The sequence below is a fragment of the Oncorhynchus mykiss genome, chromosome 6, assembly GCF_013265735.2.
Source record: "Oncorhynchus mykiss isolate Arlee chromosome 6, USDA_OmykA_1.1, whole genome shotgun sequence".
In the NCBI taxonomy this organism is placed as follows: Eukaryota; Metazoa; Chordata; class Actinopteri; order Salmoniformes; family Salmonidae; genus Oncorhynchus; species Oncorhynchus mykiss.
In genome coordinates, this window is record NC_048570.1 from 12,682,707 (window position 1) to 12,710,381 (window position 27,675).

Genomic DNA, 27,675 nt, shown 5'->3' on the forward strand with positions numbered 1-27,675 from the left:
GGCAGATCATACAGGCCTAGTTTTGTCGCAACTGGACTACTGTTCAGTAGTCTGGTCAGGTGCCACAAAGAGGGACTTTGGAAAATTGCAGTTGGCTCAGAACAGGGCAGCACGGCTGACCCTTAAAAGTACACGGAGAGCTAACATTAATGATATGCATGTCAATCTCTTATGGCTCAAAGTGAAAGAGAGATTGACTTCATCACTACTTGTTCTCGTAAGAAGTGTTGACAAGCTAAATGTACCGAGCTGTCTGTACTTGCACATAGCTCGAACACCCATGCATACCCCACAAGACATGCCACCAGTGGTCTCTTCACAATCCCAAAGTCCAGAATAGACTACGGGAGGCACACAGTACTTCCTAGAGCCATGACTACATGGAACTCTATTCCACATCAGGTTACTGATGCAATTGGTGAAAATACACCTTATGGAACAGCAGGGAATGTGAAGAGACGCACACAAAAGGAACAGGCAAATAAAAAAAAGGCTACCACTGCTATACAGACATACAGTTGAAGTCTGAGGTTTACATACACCTTAGCCAAATACATTTCAACTCAGTTTTTCACAATTCCTGACATTTAATCCTAGTAAAAATTCCCTGTCTTAGGTCAGTTAGGATCACCACTTTATTTTAAGAATGTGAAATGTCAGAATAATGGTAGAGAGAATTATTTATTTCAGATTTTATTTCTTTCATCACATTCCCAGTGGGTCAGAAGTTTACATACAGTCAATTAGTATTTGGTAGCATTGCCTTTAAATTGTTTAACTTGGTGGTTGAAAAACTAGTTTTAATGACTCCAACATAAGTGTATGTAAACTTCCGATTTCAACTGTAGGTGTACAGAAGGAGACTAATTTGTTCATTTTTTTATCAAAATATTTTCTAGCGAATGGTGAGTTGCACACAGTCCATTTGGCTGCTCCAATGTTCTTATCATATTTTTCTCTAAAACATGTCCCCACCTCCGGCTTCTCTAAAATGTACCGTTTTGTCACACTGCCACAAATGTCTCAAATTGAGGGAGCATGCAATTGGAATGCTGACCTCAGGAATGTCCACCAGATCTGTTGTCAGAGAATTTAACATGAATTTCTCTACCATAAGCCGCCTCCAACATCGTTTTAGAGAATTTGGAAGTACGTCTAACTGCAGACCACGTTTATGGCATTGTGTGGGCGAGCGGTCAATGTTGTGAACAGAGTGCCCCATGGTGGCGGTGGGGTTATGGTATGGGCAAGCATAAGCTACGGACAATGAACAAAATTGCATTTTATCAATGACAATTTGAATGCACAGAAATACCATAACAAGATCCTGAGGCCCATTGTGAGGTCCATTTAAAAAAAAAATAGGTATCTGTGACCAACACATCCATATCTGTATCCAGGCATGTGAAATCCTTATATTAGGGCCTAATGAATATGTTTCAATTGACTGATTTCCTCATATGAACTGTAACTCAGTAAAATCTTTGAAATTGTTGCATGTTGCATTTCGATTTTTGTTCAGTATACTTTTCAATGTCCATGGATGTCCGGTGTCGGTCGGTGCTCAGTGGGTGAGGATGCTGGTCACTGTAATTGGAAAGGGAGGGGGCTCATGGGTAGGTGTCGGTAAGAGCTGAGAGAGGCGACATTAACTGGAGAATCAGAGAGTGAGGCAGAGCGAGAGACAGTCTTGATTTGACCACCAGACAACAGAAATAAAACAGTTATCAGTAGAACATAACAGAATGCCAGTGGAAGGGAGGACAGTAACAGGTGACGCAACTGTGGTTTGTGACTATTATGATTTTCCAATGTAGCCAAATCAGTTGCAGTAATTCCGTTAAAGATTTTTTGGAAATTCCGTTATGAGTTTCAATCACTTAATCATTTATAGGTCTACCATTACTTGTTACTGTGAACTTTCATTCTGCTCCCTCATGAGGAAGACACATAAAAGATAGCTGAGGCACAAGGCAATATTTCTTAAACTTACATAAGGTAAACAGTTTCTCCAAAACCAAATGTAAGTGTTGATATTAGTTGGCAGGGGTCTTTAGGTCAACATTGTGTTCCTATGTATTTCTGATACCTTTTAAGACTTTTCTGATGTTTTCTAAGACCCCTTTTTCATCTGTTTATCCAGAAATTGTGACGACCCTCCCACTCTGTCTGCCGTATTCTCTCTTTGTTCTTGTTTCCTTATTAGGATGCCGGTGGGCGGAGTTGGGAGGGTCGTCAGCTACATGGGAAACACCTGGGCCCGGTGTGTCCCAGGATAAATAGACCTCTTCCACATTCACGGAGGAGACTCTCTCCATGCAGACACTTTGATAGATTTAGTTGTGTTTCTTGGTGGTTTTTGGTTGTTTGCTTTAGCACCTTTCAACACCCTGCATTATCACATTCATGCAATGCAAAACACTCACTTACACTACTGATTACTGATTACACACACCATTGTATATTTTCCTTAGTTGCTTTATTTAATAAATATATATTTTGTTACTCCGTACCTCCACGTTGTCTCCCTTTTGTTACGGGCTTTGAGCCGGTTCGTCACAAAATCAAAACTCTAAAATTATGCAAATATTCGGGGATGGAACATTGTTGAAAAATGCACCTATGCCTTCATTTCACAAAAATAAACTTTTAGCTTTCATTTGACATGCTCCTATGAACTTCACATGTTGGTGCTCATGGATCATTTTCAGAGGAAATGCCCACAACCAACTTAACAGGAAGAAAGGAGGAGGAGAGAAGGAAAAAGGAGAGAGGGAAGAGGAAAGAGAGAGAGAGAGAGGCTGGTTCAATTGTAAGGCATGCCATTTGTTTTTCCCTTCTCACCAAGCATTATAATACTATTGCATTGTGAATTGTGAACAATGGCAGGATGCTGTTTTCAAAAAATTAAATGTTTAATCTTGTGCAAAGATGGGGGGGCGCAGCTTGATGTATTACATTTGGACAAAGTATTCTCTATCTTGGATGTACAAACAGTCACAAGCATTGTCCACACACACAGACAAAGCCGGCAGCTAGCAAAACAAACTCAAGCTATACACGCCATCATTTATTTGCCAAAGGTACGTTCTGCATACCAAGGAAGCCTCTCAGAGAAGGAGAGGGTCCAGGCTTTGTTTCAAAGGGGGGGTGAGGGGTTAAACCTCCTCCTGGCATCACTAATGCACCCCTGTCACATGCATTATGCCAGGGAAACCTAAGAGGAACCCTTTGGCTCCCCCAGCCCCTTAAGGCGGTCCCTCAGTGTGGCATTTGTGCCCCAGGCATGAGTCTTGAGCTGGGCCAGAGCACTGAGTGATAGATTGTGTATTGTTCTCCAGGCCCTGGGCTGTCTTGAGCATAGCTGAGTTGAGGGGATGTTTTTGCATTCCTCGACACGACTCCCCCCGTGTTCATGATTCGAGGTGCTTCCCCTCCGTGGCAACAGCACCAGCATCGGTGTGAATCTGAGTTTGAGTTTGAGTGAGTGACAGAGCGACCACCTGTCACCCCCCCCCCCCCTTCGGAAAGTATTCAGACACCTTGACTTTTTCTACATTTTTCTACAACCTTATTCTAAAATGGATTTTTAAAAATCTAACAAATCCTCAGCAATCTACTCCCAATACCGCATAATGACAAAGCAAAAATAGGTTTTTAGAAATTTTAGCAAATGTATAAAAAAATTAAGAACAGTAATATCTTATGTTCATAAGTATTCAGACCCTTTGCTATGAGACTCAAAATGGAGCTCAGATGCATCCTGTTTCCATTGATCATCCTTGAGATGTTCCTACAACTGAATTGGAGTCCACCTGTGGTAAATGAAATTGACACTGAGCATTCGGAAAGGATTCAGACCTCTAGACTTTTTCCATATTTTGTTACGTTACAGCCGTATTCTAAAATGGATTAAATCGTCGTCGCCCCCCCCTCATCAATCTACACACACTTTACCCAATAATGACAAAGCAAAAACAGATTTAAAAGGACATTTTTGCTAATTTATAAAAAACAAAAAAAATGAAATATCACATTTCCATAAGTATTCAGACCCTTTACTCAGTACTTTGTTGAAGCACCTTTGGCAGCAACTATAGCCTCAATTCATCTTTGGTATGACGCTACAAGCTTGGCACACCTGTATTTGGGGAGTTTCTCTGAATTCTGCTCAGCAGATCGTCTCAAGCTCTGTCAGGTTGGATGGGGAGCGTTGCTGCACAGCTATTTTCAGGTCTCTCCATAGATGTTTGATCGGGTTCAAGTCCGGGCTCTGGCTGGGCCACTCAAGGACATTTCAGAGACTTGTCCCAAAGCCACTCCTGTGTTGTCTTGGCTGTGTGCTTAGGGTTGTTGTTCTGTTGGATGGTGAACCTTTGCCCCCATCTGAGGTCCTGAGCGCTCTGGAGCAGGTTTCCATCAAGGATCTCTCTGTACTTTGCTTAGTTCATATTTCCCCTCGATCATGACTAGTCTCCCACTCCCTGCCACTGAAAAAACATCCCCACAGCATGATGCTGCCACCAACATGCTTCACCGTAGGGATGGTGCCAGGTTTCCTCCAGACGTGACGCTTGGCATTCAGGCCAAAGAGTTCAATCTTGGTTTCATCAGACCAGAGAATCTTGTTTCTTAAGAGTCCTTTAGATGCCTTTTTGGCACCTTTTACTGAGGAGTGGCTTCCGTCTGGCCACTCTACCATAAAGGCCTGATTGGTGGAGTGCTGCGGAGATGGTTGTCCTTCTGGAAGGTTCTCCCATCTCCACAGAGAAAATCTGGAGCTCTGTCAGAGTGACCAAGGCCCTCCTCCCTAGATTGCTCAGTTTGGCTGGGCGGCCAGCTCTAAGAAGAGTCTTGGTGGTCCCAAACTTCTTCAATTTAAGAATGATGGAGGCCACTGTGTTCTTGGGGACCTTCAAATGCTGCAGAAATATGTTGGTACCCTTCCCCAGATCTGTGTGTGACGATCCTCCCACTCTGTCTGCCGTATTCTCAATCCTGTCTCTGAGCTCTACGGACAATTCAACTGTGGGACCTTATATAGACAGGTGTATGTGCCTTTCCAAATCATGTCCAATCAATGTAATTTACCACAGGTGGACTTCAAGTTGTACAAACATCTCAAAGATGATCAATGGAAACAGGATGCACCTGAGCTAAATTGAGTCTCATAGCAAAGTGTCTGAACTTATGTAAATAAGGTATCCATTGTTTATTTTTAACACATTTGCAAAATGTTCTACAAAACTGTTTTATCTTTGACCTTATGGGGTATTGTGTGTAGATTGAAGAAGGAAAAAAAACATTTAATACATTTTAGAAAAAGGCTGTAATGTAACAAAATTTGAAAAAATTGAAGGTGTCTGAATATGTTTTTGTGTATATATATATTTTATAGCTACTATTTTTATTACTGTCTTCATAATTTTTGTATATCACTACGCTTTGCCAACATTGATTGACCTTGTCATTCATGCCATTAAAGCATATTGAATTGAGATGGCCCTATATCCATATAGGATGTAGGGCCTGTCTCTAAGCCTGTATGCTCATGCACAGACAGGCTTAAATAAATCATCTGGAAAAACACATTGGTGGTTTATGGTCATGCAATCTCTGCCATACCACATTAAACATTTTAACAGTGCTCTCATGCCCGAAATAGTGCATGTCTGAGAACAGTGCAGGTATGCGCCAGGTCTCAACAAAACTTCTGGAGCATTGAATGTTGCAGATAGATTACAAGCAGTCACACAACTCGTAAATGACTCCAGCAAAATAACTTCTACACCACAAAGCTGGGAATAAACTACATCCCTGGTAATTTAAGTTGTTTTGCACCAGCTCCACAGCATCATAGGCCCAGCCGGACTGAACTGGTACAGATCAAAGAGAGATGGGTCCTCCCTGCCTTGACATTCCCACTGATTGGACAATGTAGGATTGGTGAAAGCAATAGGTTGGTAACCTTGCTCTCACTCATCCAATCATTTCTAGATAATTTATAACCTCCAGGAAGGCAGGGTGCATTTTGTAAGTATTGGAACGAGGCCCATGGCGCTCTGCTCCACAGGCCCTGCCACATGCTCCTGGAGGCTAACTGGACTGGGAGAGAGTGGGTGAAGAGCTGGGACTGGGAAAGAGTGGGTGATGAGCTGGGACTGGGAAAGAGTGGGCGGCCGCCAGGAACTGGGAGAGAGTGTGTGAAGAGCTGGGACTGGGAGAGAGTGGGCAGCTGCCAGGGACTGGGAGAGATCGGGTGAAGAGCTGGGACTGGGAGAGAGTGGGTGAAGAGCTGGGACTGGGAGAGAGTGGGCGGCTGCCAGGGACTGGGAGAGAGTGTGCTGGGTGTGGGTGTCTCCATCACAACATCACATGATCCAACCACTTCCTAAACCAAAGTATAGCTGCTGGTGGCCATGGTGGTTGGGTGGGTAGTGTCAGAAATGACATTGTAGGGTCGAGTTTGAACTCTTAGCGTTCCATTTCTCTCTCTATCACTCCCACTATCCATACATGGGTGTCTCTCTGTGGCAGCAAAACAGCATGGACAGAATAGTTTGCAGTGAGTTTAGTGTTTTGTGCGGGGCAATTGAAAAGGCAGATGCCAACTCCCAAAGAGAGTGAAGCAGAGGAGCTGGACAGAAGAGAATATGCTATGTGTGCACGCACGCACGCACACACACACACACACACACGCAAACACCCACCCACACACACACACACACACACACACACACACACACACACACACACACACACACACACACACACACACACACACACACACACACACACACACACACACACACACACACACACACACACAAAAAAACAGACAGGCTGCCATAGGTGTTGATTCAGCAGTAGTCTCAGGGTCTGGTAGTCAGATGGAGATCCATCCATCATGAACCCCAGAGACAGAGTAACCAGGAAGACCCACAGGAATACTACTATACTGGAACTACAGTAGCAGATGTGGACACACCCCTCCAGGAACACTCACAGGTGGAAAGAAAGACATATATGCAAGAGTTCTCAGAGTGAGTGGGTTCAAACCAAGTCCACAGCAATTCTATATACAGTATATATTTTTAATTCTCCCCAATTTTGTGTTATCCAAATTGGTAGTTACAGTCTCGTCCCATCGCTGCAATTCCTGCATGGCCTCTGGAGAGGCGAAGGTCGAGAGCCGTGCGTCCTCTGAAACACGATCCCGCCAACCTGCACTGCTTCTTGACACACTGCTCGTTTAACCCGGAAGCCAGCCGCACCAATGTGTTGGAGGAAACACTGTGCAGCTAGCGACCAAAGTCAGCATGCATGAGCCCGGCCTGCCACAACGAGTCGCTAGAGCGCGATGGGACAAGGACATCCCAGCCGGCCAAACCTTCCCCTAACCCGGACGACGCTGGGCCAATTGTCAAGTGTGCAAAGCTGCTATCAAGGCAAAGGGTGGCTACTTTGAAGAATCTCAAATATAAAATATATTTTTGTTTGTTTAACACTTTTTTGGTTACTACATGACTCCATATGTGTTATTTCATCATTTTGATGTCTTCACTATTATTCTACAATGTAGAAAATAATAAAAATAAAGAAAAACCCGGGAAAACACACCACACCACACAACAGTTCAAAAGTTTGGGGTCACTTAGAAATGTCTTTTTGTTTTTGAAAAAAAAGCCCATTCTTTTGTCCATTAAAATAACATCAAATTGATCAGAAATACAGTGTAGACATTGTTAATGTTGTAAATGACTATTGTAGCTGGAAACGGCAGATATTTTATGGAATATCTACATAGGCCCATTATCAGCCACCATCACTCGTGTGGTCTAATGGCACGTTGTGTTAGCTAATCCAAGTTTATAATTTTAAAAGGTTAATTGATCATTAGAAAACCCTTTTGCAATTATGTTAGCACAGCTGAAAACTGTTGTCCTGATTAAAGAAGCAATACAACTGGCCTTCTTTAGACTAGTTAAGTATCTGGAGCATCAGCATTTGTGGGTTCGATTACAGGCTCAAAATGGCCAGAAACAAAGAACTTTCTTCTGAAACTCGTCAGTCTATTATTGTTCTGAGAAATGAAGGCTATTCCATGTGAGAAATTGCCAAGAAACTGAAGATCTCGTACAACGCTGTGTACTACTACCTTCATAGAACAGCGCAAACTGGCCCTAACCAGAATAGAAAGAGGAGTGGGAGGCCCCAATGCACAACTGAGCAAGAGGACAAGTACATTAGAGTGTCTAGTTTGAGAAACAGACACCTCACAAGTCCTCAACAGGGAGCTTCATTAAATAGTAGCCGCAAAACACCAGTCTCAACATCAACAGTGAAGAAGCGACTCCGGGATGCTGGCCTTCTAGGCAGAGTTCCTCTGTCCAGTGTCTGTGTTCTTTTGCCCATCTGAATCTTTTATTTTTATTGGCCAGTCTGAGATATGGCTTTTTCTTTGCAACTGGTTTGATTCCAGGCTGTATCACAACCAGCCGTGGTTGCCACAATCTATCTGCAATATTAAAGCTGATCTACACCCCCCCGCCAAAAAAACATAAAATATATATATATATATATATAATATTTTTTTTAAATACAAACAAATTTTAATTTGGTGGATTTCGAAAAGAGGCGTATCCAGAAAACATGATGCTAACAGAAAGGAAGGAGGTGTGTAGCTAGCTAACTGTGTGCCATTGTGGCAAACTATTTATTCTGAACAAAAATTTAAAAAACGCAACATGCAAATATATCAATGATTTTACTGAGTTACAGTTCAAATAAGGAAATCATTCAATTTAAATAAATTAATTTGGCCCTAATCGACGGATTTCACAACTGTGCAGAAGCTCAGCCATGGGTGGGTCTGGGAGAGCATAGGCCCTACCACTGGGGAGCCGGGCCCACCCACTCGGGAGGTGCACCTGTGTAATGATCGTGCTGTTTCATCAGCTTCTTGATATGCCACACCTGTCAGGTGGATGGATTTTCTTGGCAAAGGAGAAATGTTCACTAACAGGGATGTAAACAAATGTGTGCACAACATTTTGAGAGAAATAAGGTTTTTGTGCGTATGGAACATTTCTGGGATCTTCTATTTCAGCTCATGAAACCAACACTTCACATATTGTGGTTATACTTTTATTCAGTATATAAACAAAAAAATCTGATCTCTTAAAAGTTTAGTTCATTTTTGTTCTATTATCTATACAATGGGCTATCATTGATTTTTACCCAATAGACCTGACATACTGTATTACCTCTCAAGGAGCTTTCCGTTTTGATAGGGTTATTTTACCTAGAATTCTTCAGGCCTACCTATAAAAAAATAAAAAATAAAACTCTGAACCTCTGCCCAGCCTGGCAAGAGTGGTGGTGGTGGAACAAACAAAGACACACACATGAGTTTCTGTTCTGGAAAATGTGGCTCAGGACATTTCACCTGCAGCATTTAAATGTACCGGACCCATACGCATTGGGTGCATAACCCATTAGGGCGTTCACCCACGGTGCTCAGAATGACACAAATCACAAATAGATGAAGGTAATTCATATTAACAGAACATGCAAGTCAAGGGTGCAACGATGTGCAGTCTTTCTTTCCTAATTCTGATGAGCAATTTGACGATATTAAAATAACTGTCCACGTTTACTTTTCCTCAGCCAACAAGTTGAGTAACGAACAGAAAAAAAATCACTAGCCTATGTCAAACTATCCCCACAGTAGAAAAGTTGACCTATTCTATTGGTCAGCTTGTCGAGAAAGAAATAGCCTATACCAAACAGACTCTGGGACAGTTGTGGGATGATAGATCCCAAATTCATACAACCAGTAGGCTGTAGGCTACATAATATATTAATATATTTTAAAGCAAATGAGTCTGATGCCACAGATCAGAAGGTTTATCTTAAAATGTTGATAAACTATTTTTGTTCACTTAAGCGCAGCAATGCGCACAAGGCAGTAGGCTACGTGCAAATGTTTGTTCCATAATGCATTTAGCGGAAAACACCATCTAAAGCACACGCACATGAGAGCGGAATTTAGAAAGAGGGGAGATCTGATATGCAATAACTAGCATGTGCTAATTTTATTTATCAGCTTTTCTATACATTTAAGTCAACCAAAAGCCGGCTATTACCGGCTAATGGAAACCCCACACAGAGCCTGTATTGGGCTTCACAGGGTGAAAGGGGTTCTTTCACAACACCATTGCCTGCTTCATTGATATGCCACTGGCTCTGTCGGAGCATTGAGATCTAATGGGGGCACTGCAGTCCCACAGGGAAGAAATTGGCTGTGAGAAACTCTCAGGTATTCCAGGGTATCAATAACATGGAACACAATGGCTGAAACACACATTATCTAACATCATTCAAATGGACCACAATGGCTGAAACACACATTATCTAACATCATTAACATGGAACACAATGGCTGAAACCTACATTATCTAATTACATTAACATGGAACACAATGGCTGAAACCTACATTATCTAACATCATTAACATGGAACACAATGGCTGAAACCTACATTATCTAACATCATTAACATGGAACACAATGGCTGAAACCTACATTATCTAACATCATTAACATGGAACACAATGGCTGAAACCTACATTATCTAACATCATTAACATGAAACACAATGGCTGAAACCCACATTAATCTTGTATGAGGAATGGAAAGCGGATTATGGAGAGAGAATGCAGTGATTGTTTGGTTGTTGTCGGTGGAAAGACTAAATGACAAACTGAAAAACAAAATGTGAAAATCTAAACAGTTTAGATGCTCATCAACAAAATGGGCAATGCCACTGGAAATTCAACCTAAGCATGCAAAACTGAAGTTAGTATTTTCCGAATGTAACATTCAACATTTAGGAGTCCACATTTTGGGGTATACTGTTCTATATACACAAACACATTGTCAATTCAGCCTCATCCATAACACTAGAATTGCCCATAAGTAATGTGTTAACACTGGAAGAGAAAAGGGCCTATAGGGCAGGATTTATTCCGGGTGGAACGTCCCTATCAAGCAAAAGCTAGATCTCAGATCTCAGTACAACAGAGCTACAGTACAGCAGAGCTACAGTACAGAACAGCAGACCTACAGCTACAGAACAGCAGAGCTACAGTACAGAACAGCAGAGCTACAGCTACAGAACAGCAGAGCTACAGTACAGTACAGTAGAGCTACAGTACAGCTACAGTACAGCACAGCAGAGCTACAGTACAGCACAGCAGAGCTACAGCACAGCTACAGCTACAGTACAGCAGAGCTACAGCTACAGTACAGCACAGCAGAGCTACAGTACAGCACAGCATAGCTACAGTACAGCTACAGTACAGCACAGCACAGCAGAGCTACAGTACAGCTACAGTACAGCACAGCAGAGCTACAGTACAGTACAGCTACAGTACAGCTACAGTACAGCACAGCTACAGCTACAGTACAGCACAGCTACAGTACAGCACAGCTACAGCTACAGTACATCTACAGTACAGCTACAGTACAGCACAGCAGAGCTACAGTACAGTACAGCTACAGTACAGCATAGCTACAGCTACAGTACAGCACAGCTACAGTACAGCTACAGTACAGCTACAGTACAGCACAGCTACAGCTACAGTACAGCACAGCTACAGTACAGCACAGCTACAGCTACAGTACAGCTACAGTACAGCACAGCTACAGCTACAGTACAGCACAGCACAGCACAGCTTCAGCTACAGTACAGCTACAGTACAGCTCAGCAGAGCTACAGTACAGCACAGTTACAGCTACAGTACAGCACAGCTACAGCTACAGTACAGCTACAGCTACAGTACAGCAGAGCTAGAGTACAGCACAGGTACAGTACAGCACATTACAGCACAGCTACAGCAGAGCTACAGTACAGCTACAGTATAGTACAGCTACAGTACAGCTACAGTATAGTACAGCTACAGTACAGCAGAGCTACAGCACAGCTACAGTACAGCAGAGCTACAGTACAGCTACAGTACAGCACATTACAGCACAGCTACAGCAGAGCTACAGTACAGCTACAGTATAGTACAGCTACAGTATAGTACAGCTACAGCACAGTACAGCTACAGTACAGCTACAGTATAGTACAGCTACAGTACAGCAGAGCTACAGCACAGCACATTACAGCACGGCTACAGCACAGCACATTACAGCACAGCTACAGTATAGTACAGCTACAGTGCAGCTACAGTACAGATACAGTACAGCAGAGCTACAGCACAGCTATAGTACAGCACAGCTACAGTACAGCTACAGTACAGCACAGCTACAGATACAGTACAGCTACAGTACAGCTACAGTACAGCACAGCTACAGTACAGCTACAGTACAACAGAGGTACAGTACAGCTACAGTACAGCACAGTAGAGCTACAGCACAGCACAGTAGAGCTACAGTACAGCACAGTAGAGCTACAGTACAGCACAGTAGAGCTACAGCACAGCACAGTAGAGCTACAGTACAGCACAGTAGAGCTACAGCACAGCACAGATACAACAAAGCTACAGTACAGATACAGTACAGTACAGCTACAGCTACAGTACAGATACAGTACAGCTACATCAGAGCTACAGTACAGATACCGTACAGTACAGCTACAGCACAGCAGAGCTACAGCAGAGCTACAGTACAGCACAGCTACAGCTACAGTACAGCTACATCAGAGCTACAGTACAGCTACAATATAGTATAGCTACAGTACAGCAGAGCTACAGCACAGCACAGCTACAGTACAGCAGAGCTACAGCTACAGTACAGCAGAGCTACAGCACAGCTACAGTACAGCTACAGTATAGTACAGCTACAGTACAGCAGATCTACAGTACAGCAGAGCTACAGTACAGCACAGCTACAGTACAGCACAGCTACAGTACAGCTACAGCACAGCTACAGTAGAGCTACAGTACAGCTACAGTATATTACAGCTACAGCTACAGTTTAGTACAGCTACAGCTACAGTACAGCTACAGTATAGTACAGCTACAGTACAGCAGAGCTACAGCATAGCTACAGTACAGCTACAGTACAGCAGAGCTACAGTACCGCACAGCTACAGTACAGCAGAGCTACAGCTACAGCACAGCTACAGTACAGCAGAGCTACAGCACAGCAGAGCTACAGTAAAGCAGAGCTACAGTACATCTACAGTACAGCAGAGCTAAATTAAGTGACAGGTTTTCTGTTAGCCGAGTTTCTGTTAGCCGGTAATAGCCGGCTTTTGGCATCTTTTATTGGTATTGGTGTCTTTGCAATATATACTCCAATTTAATGAAATATCTTGTTGTCTATAACTGTTCTGTACTTTGTTATGTATGTGTGATTTTTATGTAGACTCCAGGAAGAGTAGATGCTGCATGTGCAGTAGCAAATGGGGATCCTAATAAACTAAACCCACTAGTAATAACTTTCCGACATGATGCCTCTCCAAAATCAGATGGCCATGAGCAGTCCAACCACATCTGCACAGACACATTCATTCATCAACTAGTACAGCATTCAACACCACTGTCCACTCCAAGTTTGTCACCAAGCTTAGGACTCTGAACACCTCCCTCTGCAACTGGATCCTGGACTTCCTGACGGGCTGATCCCAGGTGGTGCGGGTAGGCAACATCACCTCCGCCACGCTGCCCCTTAACATAGGAGCCCCACAGGGGTTTGTGCTTAGTCCCCTCCTGTACTCTCGGTTCACCCACGACTGTGTGGCCACGCACGCCTCCAACACCATCATCAAGTTTGCTGACGACACAACGATGGTGGGCCTGATCACCAGTGACAATGAATCAGCCTACAGGGAGATGTTTAGTGACTTGGCAGTGTGGTGCCAGAAGAACCTCTCCCTCAACATCAGCAAGACCAAGGAGTTGATCGTGAACTACAGGAAACGGGGGGCCGAGCACGCCCCTATCCACATCGACGGGCCGCAGTGGAGCAGGTCGACAGCTTCCTCAGTTCCTCGGTGTCCAAATCACTAAAGACATCAAATGGTCCAAACACACACACACAGTCGCAAAGAAGGCACAACAGCATTTTGACTGGCTGGATCACTGCCTGGTATGACAATAGCACCGCCCTCAATTGCATGGCGCAACAGAGGGTGGTGCAGACAGCCCATGTTCATCACTGGCGCCGAGCTCCCTGCCATCCAGGACATCTATATCAGGCCCGGAAAATCGTTAAAGACTCCAACCACCTCTCTGCTTCCGCACGGCAGGCGGTACTGGTGCATCAAGTCTGGCACCAACAGCCTCTTGAACAACTTCCATCCCCAAGAATAAGACAGACAAAAAGTTCACAAAATAGCTACACAGACTGAGTTAACCTTGTATCCTCAATGACCTTTTTATTTTTGTCTCTGTGCACACTCTGTAGACACACACTCACTCACTCCATCTTCTGATCACTCACACATAACATGCAAATACATTTATACTGACTCTACACCCACTCACATACAAGCTGCTGCTCCTCTGTTTATCTTACATCCTGTTGCCTAGTCACCTTACTATTCATATCTACCTGGATCAGTATTCCTGCACATTGTAAATATGCTATTGGAACGGACCCTGTATATTGTATGCTAACTTACTTATTATGGTCTTCATATGACTTATTTTCTTGTATTACATTGTTATTGATTATTGCATGGTTGGGTTTTGCAAGAAAGACATTTCACTGTACTGCGTGTGACATTAAAACTTGAAACATGAAATTGTTTCTTGCTAGAGAGAATGTCATCTGATCTACGGAGGTCAAATAAGAGGGATAGCAGCCTTCACTCAGGGAACCAAGGCAAGTAGCGAATCAATTCAATAATGGAGTGCTCCTCTCTAGCCATTTATTAGGTTTCCTGTGACATGAATTATAAAAAAAACACAGCACAGCAAGATAGACAGAGATTCATTCCCTGCACTATGGCACAATTAAGATTCCTTAAAGTATCCTTTCAGAATTCACAGTCTGCACTGCTACATTCACATTCTCTCCACATTAGCTGCTGCCAAGGCAGTAGCTACTCTTCCTAGGGTACAGCAACATTAAGACAGTTACAGTGCATTCGGAAAGTATTCAGACCCCTTCACTTTTTCCACATTTTGTTACGTTACAGCCTTTTTCTAAAATGGCTAAAAGTTTGTTTTTTTTACCCCTGAATCTACACACAACACCCCATAATGACAAAGCGAAAATAGGTTTTAGAAATTTTAGCAAATACATAAAAAAATGTTTTATTTTTTACAGAAGTATTCATACCCTTTGCTATGAGACTCGAAATTGAACTCAGGATGATCAATGGCAACTCAGGAATCCTGTTGCCATTGATCATCTTTGAGATGTTTCTACAACTTGATTGGAGCCCACCCGTGGTAAATTTAATTGATTGGACATGATTTGGAAAGGCACACACCTGTCTGTATAAGGTCTCACAGTTGACAGTGCATGTCAGAGCGAAAACCAAGCCATGAGGTCGAAGGAATCGTCCGTTGAGCTCCGAGACGACAGGATTGTGTTGTGGCACAGATCTGGGGAAGGGTACCAACACATTTCTGCAGCATTGAAGGTCCCCAAGAACACAGTGGCCTCCATCATTCTTAAATTGAAGAAGTTTGGAACCACCAATACTCTTCTTAGAGCTGACCGCCTGTCCATACTGAGAAATCAGGGGAGAAGGGCCATGGTCAGGAAGGTGACCAAGAACCTGATGGTCACTGACAGAGCTCCAGAGTTTCTCTGTGGAGATAAGAGAACCTTCCAGAAGGACAACCATCTCTGCACCACTCCCCCAATCAGGCCTATATGGTAGTGGTCAGACGGAAGCCACTCCTCAGTAAAAAGGCACATGACAGTCTGCTTGGAGTTTGCCAAAAAGGCACCTAAAGGACTCTCAGACCATGAGAAACAAGATTCTCTTTTCTGATAAAACCAAGATTGAACACTTTGACCTGAATTCCAAATGTCACGTCTAGAGTGGCTTCGGGTCTCTGAAGTCTCTGAATGTCCTTGAGTGGCCCAGCCAGAGCCCGGCCTTGAAACCGATCGAACACCTCTGGAGAGACTTGAAAATAGCTGTGCAGCGACGCTCCCCATCCAACCTGACAGAGCTTCAGAGGATCTGCAGAGAAGAATGGGAGAAACTCCCCAAATACAGGTGTGCCAAGCTTGTAGCGTCATACCCAAGAAGACTCGAGGCTGTAACCAAAGATGCTTCAACAAAGTACTGAGCAAAGGGTCTGAATACTTATGTAAATGTTATATTTCAGTTTTGTATTTTTAATACATTAGCAAAAATGTCTAAAAACCTGTTTTTACTTTGTCATTATGGAGTATTGTATGTAGATTGATGAGGGGGAAAAAACGATTTAATACATTTAAAAATAAGGCTGTAACGTAACAAAATGTGCAAAAAGTGAAGAGGTCTCAATACTTTCCGAATGCACCCAAAAAAAATGACATGACATGACATAACACTTGTCACAACACATTAAGTGTGTTCCCTCAGGCCACTACTCTACAATACAAAATCCATGTGTATAGAGATCGGCCGAATATGATTTTTCAACGCCGATACCGATACCAATTATTGGGGGACCAAAAAAAGCCGATACCGATTAATCGGACGATTTATTTATTTATTTATAATAATGACAAATACAACAATACTGAATAAACACTTATTTTAACTTAATGTAATACATCAATCAAATCAATTTAGCCTAAAATAATTAATGAAACATGTTCAATTTGGTTTAAATAATGTAAAAACAAAGTGTTAAAGTGTAGAAGTGAAAGTGCAATATGTGCCATGTAAAAAAGCTAACGTGTAAGTTCCTTGCTCAGAACATGAAAACATATGAAAGCTGGTGGTTCCTTTTAACATGAGTCGTCAATATTCCCAGGTAAGACGTTTTAGGTTGAGGTTATTATAGGAATTATAGGACTATTTCTCTCTATACCATTTGTATTTCATATACCTTTGACTATTGGATGTTCTTATAGGGACTTTAGTATTGCCAGTGTAACAGTATAGCTTCCGTTCCTCTCCTTGCCCCTACCTGGGCTCGAACCAGGAACACATCGACAACAGCCACCCTAAAAGCATCATTACCCATCTCTTTACAAAAGCCGCGGCCCTTGCAGAGCAAGGGGAACAACTACTCCAAGTCTCAGAGCGAGTGACGTTTGAAACACTATTAGCGCGCACCCTGCTAACTAGCTAGCCATTTCACATCGGTTACACCAGTCTAATCTCGGGAGTTGATAGGCTTGAAGTCATAAACAGCTGCTGGCAAACGCACGAAAGTTCTGTTTGAATGAATGCTTACGAGCCTGCTGCTGCCTACCATCGCTCAGTCAGACTGCTCTATCAAATATCAAATCATAGACTTAATTATAATATAATAAACACACAGAAATACGAGCCTTAGGTCATTAATATGGTCAAATCCAGAAACTATCATTTCGAAAATAAAACGTTTATTCTTTCAGTGAAATACGGAACCGTTCCGTATTTTATCGAACGGGTGGCATCCATAAATCTAAATATTCCTGTTACATTGCACAACCTTCAATGTTATGTCATAATTACGTAAAATTCTGGCAAATTAGTTTGCAACGAGCCAGGCAGCCCAAACTGTTGCATATACCCTGACTCTGCATGCAATGAACGCAAGAGAAGTGACACAATTTCCCTAATTTATTATTGCCTGCTAACCTGGATTTCTTTTAACCAAATATGCAGGTTTAAAAATATATACTTGTGTACTGATTTTAAGAAAGGCATTGATGTTTATGGTTAGGTACTTTCGTGCAACGATTACGCATTTTTCGCAAATGCGCTTTTGTTAAATCATCCCGTTTGGCAAAGTTGGCAGTCTTTGTTAGGAAGAAATAGTCTTCACACAGTTCGCAACGAGCCAGGCGGCCCAAACTGCTGCATATACCCTGACTCTGTTGCACAGAATGCAAGAGAAGTGACACAATATCCCTTGTTAAAAGAAATTCATGTTAGCAGGCAATATTAACTAAATATGCAGGTTTAAAAATATATACTTGTGTATTGATTTGAAGAAAGGCGTTGATGTTTATGGTTAGGTACACATTGCGAATGCGCTTGTTAAATCACCCATTTGGCGAAGTAGGGTATGATTCAATGATAAATTAACAGGCACCTCATCGATTATATGACAGACAGAATAGAACTACATTCATTTTTTTTAAAGGCACAAGTAGACTACATATCAGTGCATACAAACTTTTTACTATAATTCTATGTCATTTATCTTTGTTTCATATTGTAGTTTCTTCTTTTTATTCAGTTTAAATCACGATTTCTCAATTTACAGTACATTTGCCAATCAGCTGTGCAGCCAGAGTAATTTGCCATTCCTATTGCCTCATCCCTCTCAAGCATAAAATGTTCCAAATTCTCATCAATCCACAGGGATTTAACCATTTTTACAGTCATTTTCTTAATGGGGGCACGCTTATTAGTACTGGAATAAGCAATTTCATGACTGCGTCAAGTGCAGTGTCTAGTTACACACCACAGACCAGCAACTATTCTTTACATCTTTAACATATGTACACTACAAAGAGTATTGTATGACCTCTTGGTTTTCCTAGATATGGCTACTATATTGTGATCACTACATCCCATGGATGTGGATGCTGCTTTAGAGCAGAATGGGCTTTAGGTGAGGCAGATGAACCTGTAGCCATATTACTTCAACAGTATTTAACATTAGATCCTCTCAAAGCTTTACAGGAATGCAGTGACCATATTACCGCCAGTCATGTGTCATGACCACAGTAAAATTCGACAGGACCGTTGAGTCACAGTAATCTACTTTTATGCACTCTGGACATGCGTTGGTTCTACCAAACTTGCTAAAGATCATCAGATCGCTAATGGCCTGGTACTCGGGGATCTATTGTCCCTCTAACCACTGACTTCAACGCAAATGCAATAGGAAATTACATCAAACACTTATCAAAACAACATCATGCTTTTAAAACTCACCTCACTGTGATGATCAATTTGAAGAAAGAAGTTCAACAGCAGGTTGAAACTGAGTGGAAAATAAGGTTGTTGTGGATGTTGTTTCAAAGTCTAACACAACAAGGTGATGATTCATTCAAAACCCTGTATGCATATTAGAGCTTATGCATAGGCTTATGAGCCCAAGCCCCCCCCCCCCCCCCCCCCCCCCCCCCCCCCCCCCGAACTGAATTAAAATGATGTTTGTGCCTTTATACAATACCTAACCTACCGCATATTACACATGGCAGAAAAACATCAAACAAAACTGATTGAAGATGTCTTTGGTACATGATTGGTCTAGCCTATACTCCGAAATTAAACAAATTCAAGTAACCACCTTTGAGTGTGGTGTGCATTATTATTCATGCTGAATGGACTGGTTACCTGATGCTATGCGCCACAATTTGTCTGGGAGAGAAAGTATAGCCCTAGGCAATGCTGTTGGTTTATTGGTTGTGCAGGGCTGCTTACAGAGTTAGCCTACAATTATATTACATTTGTATTTGAGTTTGAATAACCTAGTAATAGGGCATGTTTTTATGTGCTCATAATGAATTAGGTGACACATTACTTTTAGCAACACAGAGTATCTCACCACCGTGCGTTTCCATCTCCTCCTCTCTCCTTTATTCATTTTTAGAGGGGCTGTCAGCAGTTTAGTGAAATATATTTTGTTGAAAAAACATGTTACTACCGAAGTTCCCGAACATATTTCACTTGGTTTCCCCAAGTGATGCACATGGTAGCTGCAGGAAAAGGGTTGGAGAGCCCATGGCATACAGAGTTTGGGCAGAATATTACCTGTCCCTTAGTTGAGATCATGCTCCTCAAACAGTGGTTGATGCCCGGAGTGAAATAAGTTATCTTATATTTATTTCTCAGCTGCTCATATTAAGCACAGCTCCACTATAAAACCAACTACCCGGTATCATTGAAAAACGGACCGGCAGGAAAGCGTGCGGCCTCCGGATGACAGGTCTTTCTCAAATCATTAGTAGCCTATAGTCCAGCATGCGGTCCATATATCTTTAGATTTCTAAGGTTTGTATCATTCACAACTGAAGTTCCCAAACCATTGTAAATCTAGCGTATAGAAACTTTTTCAAATTATCACTTTTACGCTCAACCTAGACACTTCATTATTATATATATACACACACACATACATACATACATAAATACATACATACATACATACATACATACATACATACATACACATACATAATTAAAATGTTGTTAATATTAGGACAAAATGTATATTTGTGGGAACAAATTTGAGATTGTCCCATTTTTAAAGAATCCCTGAGCTCTAAAACAGCACCATTTTATCTTAGGCTCATGACAAAATGTGTAAAAGCCTGAGATTAGCTATAATACTCCACATTTTTTTCAGTGCCCCATAGAAGAACAAATGATTGCGGGGCACCGCGAAACTGCGCTACGTCACTGGGCGAAATCATTGCGCTTTGATGCATGGCGGAACGACCAGTGAAAGTAAACAAAACCCCATACGCTTGTCCTCGAAAACCACATACTGGGAAGGACATCGTGGTGGCAATAAAGAAGAACCTCAATTACCTGTAAAGTGTCCAACAAAACACTTCGTCTGAATTTTCCTCGCCGTATCTCCATTTCAAGGGCTGAACCCCGGGCAATCGTGGCTCTTGTTGTTTGATTTCGGCAAAACATTGCAAACTTCTGGTGCTAATCAAAATGACCTTGCAGTTTGAAACGTCGAATTGGTAGAGCGCTAGTGTAAAGATCCTTTTCAATGTAGCTCATCCAGGTGCGCAACTACTGCAACATTTATCGAAAGGACACAATTATGTCAACTCAGTCTTACAATTATTTCTCAACCGCAAAGAACAAACTATTCATAGATTAACGTTTACAGACTCCTTCCGTTCCAGCATCTTTCCAAGACTGTTATAAATTCCCTGGTGTGCCCACTATTGTGTGACACCGCTGTGGTGCGCAACGTAACTTTTTCACTATCCCAGTTCAGACCTCTACGGGCGGTGTCTCGCTTAGCGCTACGTGTAGGCAGTGATTTGGCTTTGTACTGCTGCTGGTTGGTTGGTTGGTAGGCTATGATTGTGTAGAGCCGGGCACGGTACGGTTGGAGGGAGGGACTGCTACTGAACAAACACCCGAGAAATGACAGAGGCCTGTTTCTTCTGGTTGAGTTACAAAGTAGATCACCTCCACTAGGCATTGCTAGGGCAGTGAATGGGGACAACCTGCCTGCCCACGGACTGTACAGTCTAGCTATTGTAGAAAAATGACATCAGTCTACTGTTGGTGCTGCTACTGATTCTGGTAACAGATTATTCATAGGCAAAAGAGAGGACAAGTAGGATGAGGGGGTGTACATTCAGGTAGGTGTCATGGACCAGATGGGGCAAATAGGTTTCTGTCTGGATAGATGTGTCTACGCAGGGTTGGATCAAAAACCTACAGGAGGGTAGCTCTCCAGGAACAGGATTGGAGTGAAAACCTACAGGACGGTAGCTCTCCAGGAACAGGGTTGGAGTGAAAACCTACAGGACGGTAGCTCTCCAGGAACAGGGTTGGAGTGAAAACCTACAGGACTGTAGCTCTTCAGGAACAGGGTTGGAGAGCCCTGGACTCTACTGTGTTGCTCATATCATATACAGACAGACAGGAAAGCATGAGGATGCAGGATGTGTGTTAACTATAATTGAAAAAGATAATGGACGGCTCTTGAAGAGAGTGAATACGACATATACAGTTTTATACCTAAACTAATGGAGCCTACTTCTCCCATCACCCCCTTCCCCTCACCGCAATCAGTTCTATTGGAGTGATGCTGATGGTTGTTGCCTGTGTGGGTAAGGTAGGTATGAGTGACAGAGATCATGTCCGTAGGGGCACCAGCCTGGGTTCCATGGTTGAGAGGCCACCTGTAATGGCTGGCGGGCAAGGCGCTATGTTTAATTTATGACCACCTGTAATGGCTCATAAAGATCAAGGAATGTGTATCAGAAACCCTCCCTGCACTGAGTCATATGGACTACTAGGCCTGCTGAGATTGGAATCTGAAAGGTCAAAGATTGTCTGTCTCGGATAGGTCTCGCTGAAGACTTATCACTGGTATTAGCTACTCGGTCCTCATTCTTCTAATGGTCTCAATCCAGAGAATCAGTTCATTTTACTAAATTTAGTTTTCAGCCATGAGGGTTTAAAGTTTCTACTGTCTAATAGAATGTGAAGGTGGCTGTGTGCCTCAATTTTCATTTGAAAAGGGGGAGGGGCAGTTTAGTCTTGCCAAAGCTGTAAATGTCAGACCTGGCTGCGCTCTCGGACACAAACTGCCTTCCGTCTCCTGACCAGCCCTCAGAACTAGGCACGCCATATGCCTAAAGGGCCATCCTCACAACACTATCAACAAGGCAGGTCCTACAGGCCCTGGTTTTGTCACATCTAGACTATTGTTCAGTAGTCTGGTCAGGTGCCACAAAGAGGGACTTGGGAAAATTGCAGTTGGCTCAGAACAGGGCAGCACGGCTGGCCCTTACATGTACAGTGCCTTGCGAAAGTATTCGGCCCCCTTGAACTTTGCGACCTTTTGCCACATTTCAGGCTTCAAACATAAAGATATAAAACTGTATTTTTTTGTGAAGAATCAACAACAAGTGGGACACAATCATGAAGTGGAATGACATTTATTGATATTTCAAACTTTTTTAACAAATCAAAAACTGAAAAATTGGGCATGCAAAATTATTCAGCCCCCTTAAGTTAATACTTTGTAGCGCCACCTTTTGCTGCGATTACAGCTGTAAGTCGCTTGGGATATGTCTCTATCAGTTTTACACATCGAGAGACTGACATTTTTTCCCATTCCTCCTTGCAAAACAGCTCGAGCTCAGTGAGGTTGGATGGAGAGCATTTGTGAACAGCAGTTTTCAGTTTTTTCCACAGATTCTCGATTGGATTCAGGTCTGGACTTTGACTTGGCCATTCTAACACCTGGATATGTTTATTTTTTAACCATTCCATTGTAGATTTTGCTTTATGTTTTGGATCATTGTCTTGTTGGAAGACAAATCTCTGTCCCAGTCTCAGGTCTTTTGCAGACTCCATCAGGTTTTCTTCCAGAATGGTCCTGTATTTGGCTCCATCCATCTTCCCATCAATTTTAACCATCTTCCCTGTCCCTGCTGAAGAAAAGCAGGCCCAAACCATGATGCTGCCACCACCACAGTGGGGATGGTGTGTTCAGCTGTGTTGCTTTTACACCAAACATAACGTTTTGCATTGTTGCCAAAAAGTTCAATTTTGGTTTCATCTGACCAGAGCACCTTCTTCCACATGTTTGGTGTGTCTCCCAGGTGGCTTGTGGCAAACTTTAAACGACACTTTTTATGGATATCTTTAAGAAATGTCTTTCTTCTTGCCACTCTTCCATAAAGGCCAGATTTGTGCAATATACGACTGATTGTTGTCCTATGGACAGAGTCTCCCACCTCAGCTGTAGATCTCTGCAGTTCATCCAGAGTGATCATGGGCCTCTTGGCTGCATCTCTGATCAGTCTTCTCCTTGTATGAGCTGAAAGTTTAGAGGGACGGCCAGGTCTTGGTAGATTTGCAGTGGTCTGATACTCCTTCCATTTCAATATTATCGCTTGCACAGTGCTCCTTGGGATGTTTAAAGCTTGGGAAATCTTTTTGTATCCAAATCCGGCTTTAAACTTCTTCACAACAGTATCTCGGACCTGCCTGGTGTGTTCCTTGTTCTTCATGATGCTCTCTGCGCTTTTAACGGACCTCTGAGACTATCACAGTGCAGGTGCATTTATACGGAGACTTGATTACACATAGGTGGATTGTATTTATCATCATTAGTCATTTAGGTCAACATTGGATCATTCAGAGATCCTCACTGAACTTCTGGAGAGAGTTTGCTGCACTGAAAGTAAAGGGGCTGAATAATTTTGCATGCCCAATTTTTCAGTTTTTGATTTGTTAAAAAAGTTTGAAATATCCAATAAATGTCGTTCCACTTCATGATTGTGTCCCACTTGTTGTTGATTCTTCACAAAAAAATACAGTTTTATATCTTTATGTTTGAAGCCTGAAATGTGGCAAAAGATCGCAAAGTTCAAGGGGGCCGAAGGTCTCCCACTCAGAAGTACGAGATGGGGAGGGGGGCGGGGTTAGGTTGACCTCAGGTCTCCCCACTGGAAGCCCAAGGTAGGGGGAGCAGGGGAATCTATCAAATAGTGCACCTCCAACTTTGTACAGTACTAATGCAATTAGTCAAATCAGTCACACTACGAAATACAACCAAATAAACCACAATTAATTCATAATACTGTTAATATATAGTTTCACAGACATATTGCTGCATTCTTTTCTGGTTTGTGTGAAATTAAGAATAATACAAACCATCAAGGTGAACTGGTTTAGTCTTGACTCTTGGTTGACAGTGTTGGGGGATGGGTAATGCATTGATGCTCGAGCGGAAAATCAAAATCATTATTTTCTATTTGTCTTTGTTACTTCTTTTTTATATTTATGAGTCTTATTTTTTTCTGTGGGGGGGGGGGGGGGGGGGGGGCTGCTGAAGGGGGGGTTCGCCCAGGGAGCCATACAAGCTAGAACCGCCACTGCGGTTGATGATAACATGCACTATACACACACATACACATTGATTTTTCATTGTAGATATGTGGTAGTGGAGTAGGGTTCTGAGGGCACACACTTAGTGTGTTGTGAATTCTGTAATGAATATATTGTAATGTTTAAAAATGGTATAACTGCCTTAACTTTGCCAGACTCCAGAAAGAGTAGCTGCTGCCTTGGCAGGAACTCATGGGGATCCATAATAAACTCCAGGAATAGTAGCTGCTGTCTTCGCAGGAACTCATGGGGATCCATAATAAACTCCAGGAAGAGTAGCTGCTGCCTTGGCAGGAAGTAATGGGGATCCATAATAAACTCCAGGAAGAGTAGCTGCTGCCTTGGCAGGAAGTAATGTGGATCCATAATAAACTCCAGGAAGAGTAGCTGCTGCCTTGGCAGGAACTAATGGGGATACATAATAAACCCCAGGAAGAGTAGCTTCTGCCTTGGCAGGAACTACTGGGGATCCATAATAAACTCCAGGAAGAGTAGCTGCTGCCTTGGCAGGAACTAATGGGGATCCGTAATAAACTCCAGGAAGAGTAGCTGCTGCCTTGGCAGGAAGTAATGGGGATCCATAATAAACTCCAGGAAGAGTAGCTGCTGCCTTGGCAGGAACTCATGGGGATCCATAATAAACTCCAGGAAGAGTAGCTGCTGCCTTGGCAGGAACTCATGGGGATCCATAATAAACTCCAGGAAGAGTAGCTGCTGCCTTGGCAGGAACTAATGGGGATCCATAATAAACTCCAGGAAGAGTAGCTGCTGCCTTGGCAGGAACTCATGGGGATCCATAATAAACTCCAGGAAGAGGAGTTGTTGCCTTGGCAGGAACTAATGGGGATCCATAATAAACTCCAGGAAGAGTAGCTGCTGCCTTGGCAGGAACTCATGGGGATCCATAATAAACTCCAGGAAGAGTAGCTGCTGCCTTGGCAGGAACTAATGGGGATCCATAATAAACTCCAGGAAGAGTAGCTGCTGCCTTGGCAGGAACTAATGGGGATCCATAATAAACTCCAGGAAGAGTAGCTGCTGCCTTGGCAGGAACTCATGGGGATCCATAATAAACTCCAGGAAGAGTAGCTGCTGCCTTGGCAGGAACTAATGGGGATCCATAATAAACTCCAGGAAGAGTAGTAAATACATAATAAATACAAAATACAATACACAAGCACAATATTTCATACTGTAAATGTGTTATACATCTGATGCCTTTATGAGCACATGGTTAAGCGTCTTCTCTCTGCTAAATCGGCAAACGGATTGTCTTAACTGTAAAGAGCCTTGTTAACCGAAGACTTGTTTGTCTGTCTGCCTGCCACTTACAGAATATAAATTAGGCCTATGTTAAACACATGCTGTATTTGTCACTTTAGAAGGAACATTTGTCTTTTGTCACATATTATATAGGTCTGTTTTTCTGTCCAAATATTTTATGCTGGGTAAACTAAATGAAGGAGAGGCATGTTAGCCGCACAACAAAATGTTCCATAACTTTGTGTCTAGTTTTTGCACGACACAAGATTGTCTCTCTGTCTGTGTCATAAATTGTTTGTCTAGATTTTGCATGAGTGTCTGTGTCTTCTAATGAGGATGAATATGGTGTGTCATGGAGTTGGTGTAACTCTCTCATTTCAGAGCAGCTTGTTTGGAATAGAGGTTTAGCTAATAGCCATAGGCATTGGAACACATGTGCACCATGGCTTCACTGTGGCTTCACTTGGATATATCCATTTCAGAGTGTCTATGTGAAACAAATTATGTTTACATGTCACATGCCTCTGTGGTCGGAAGGGAGAGAAAATCATAGAGGGGCCGATGCGTTCCCAAGCTGGGGCTGACCCTCTTTAAACTCCCAAGCTGGGACTGACCCTCTTTTTTAAAAACTCCCAAGCAGGAGCTGACCCTCTTTGAACTCCTCTCTGGGGCTGACCCTCTTTGAACTCCATTCTGGGGCTGACGCTCTTTGAACTCCTTTCTGGGGCTGACGCTCTTTGAACTCCTTTCTGGGGCTGACGCTCTTTGAACTCCCTTCTGGGGCTGACGCTCTTTGAACTCCTTTCTGGGGCTGACGCTCTTTGAACTCCTTTCTGGGGCTGACGCTCTTTGAACTCCCTTCTGGGGCTGACGCTCTTTGAACTCCTTTCTGGGGCTGACGCTCTTTGAACTCCTTTCTGGGGCTGACGCTCTTTGAACTACTTTCTGGGGCTGACGCTCTTTGAACTCCTTTCTGGGGCTGACGCTCTTTGAACTCCTTGCTGGGGCTGACCCTCTTTGAACTCCTTGCTGGGGCTGACCCTCTTTGAACTCCTCTCTGGGGCTGACGCTCTTTGAACTCCTTTCTGGGGCTGACGCTCTTTGAACTCCTTTCTGGGGCTGACGCTCTTTGAACTCCTTTCTGGGGCTGACGCTCTTTGAACTACTTTCTGGGGCTGACCCTCTTTGAACTCCCTTCTGGGGCTGACCCTCTTTGAACTCCTTGCTGGGGCTGACCCTCTTTGAACTCTTTCTGGGGCTGACCCTCTTTGAACTCCTTTCTGGGGCTGACGCTCTTTGAACTCCTTTCTGGGGCTGACGCTCTTTGAACTACTTTCTGGGGCTGACGCTCTTTGAACTCCTTGCTGGGGCTGACCCTCTTTGAACTCTTTCTGGGGCTGACCCTCTTTGAACTCCTTTCTGGGGCTGACGCTCTTTGAACTCCTTTCTGGGGCTGACGCTCTTTGAACTCCCTTCTGGGGCTGACCCTCTTTGAACTCCTTGCTGGGGCTGACCCTCTTTGAACTCTTTCTGGGGCTGACCCTCTTTGAACTCCCTTCTGGGGCTGACCCTCTTTGAACTCCCTTCTGGGGCTGACCCTCTTTGAACTCCTTGCTGGGGCTGACCCTCTTTGAACTCTTTCTGGGGCTGACCCTCTTTGAACTCCTTTCTGGGGCTGA

At 43.1% G+C, this 27,675-nt stretch overlaps 1 protein-coding gene across 4 annotated transcripts in view; it reads right to left on the reverse strand.

Annotated features, from left to right (window-relative positions):
• The window catches only part of rtkn (rhotekin), a 114,767-nt gene extending 93,647 nt beyond the window's left edge, over positions 1–21,120 (reverse strand). The window contains exon 1 of one of the 4 annotated variants that reach the window (XM_021605286.2): positions 20,666–21,120. In XM_021605286.2, coding sequence (XP_021460961.2) covers positions 20,666–20,776 — 111 coding nt within the window. In that variant the 5' untranslated portion in view covers positions 20,777–21,120. The remainder of the gene's footprint in view (positions 1–20,665) is intronic. The other 3 variants (XM_021605284.2, XM_021605282.2, XM_021605283.2) reach the window with 3 other exon arrangements.
• Positions 21,121–27,675: the final 6,555 nt, after the last annotated feature.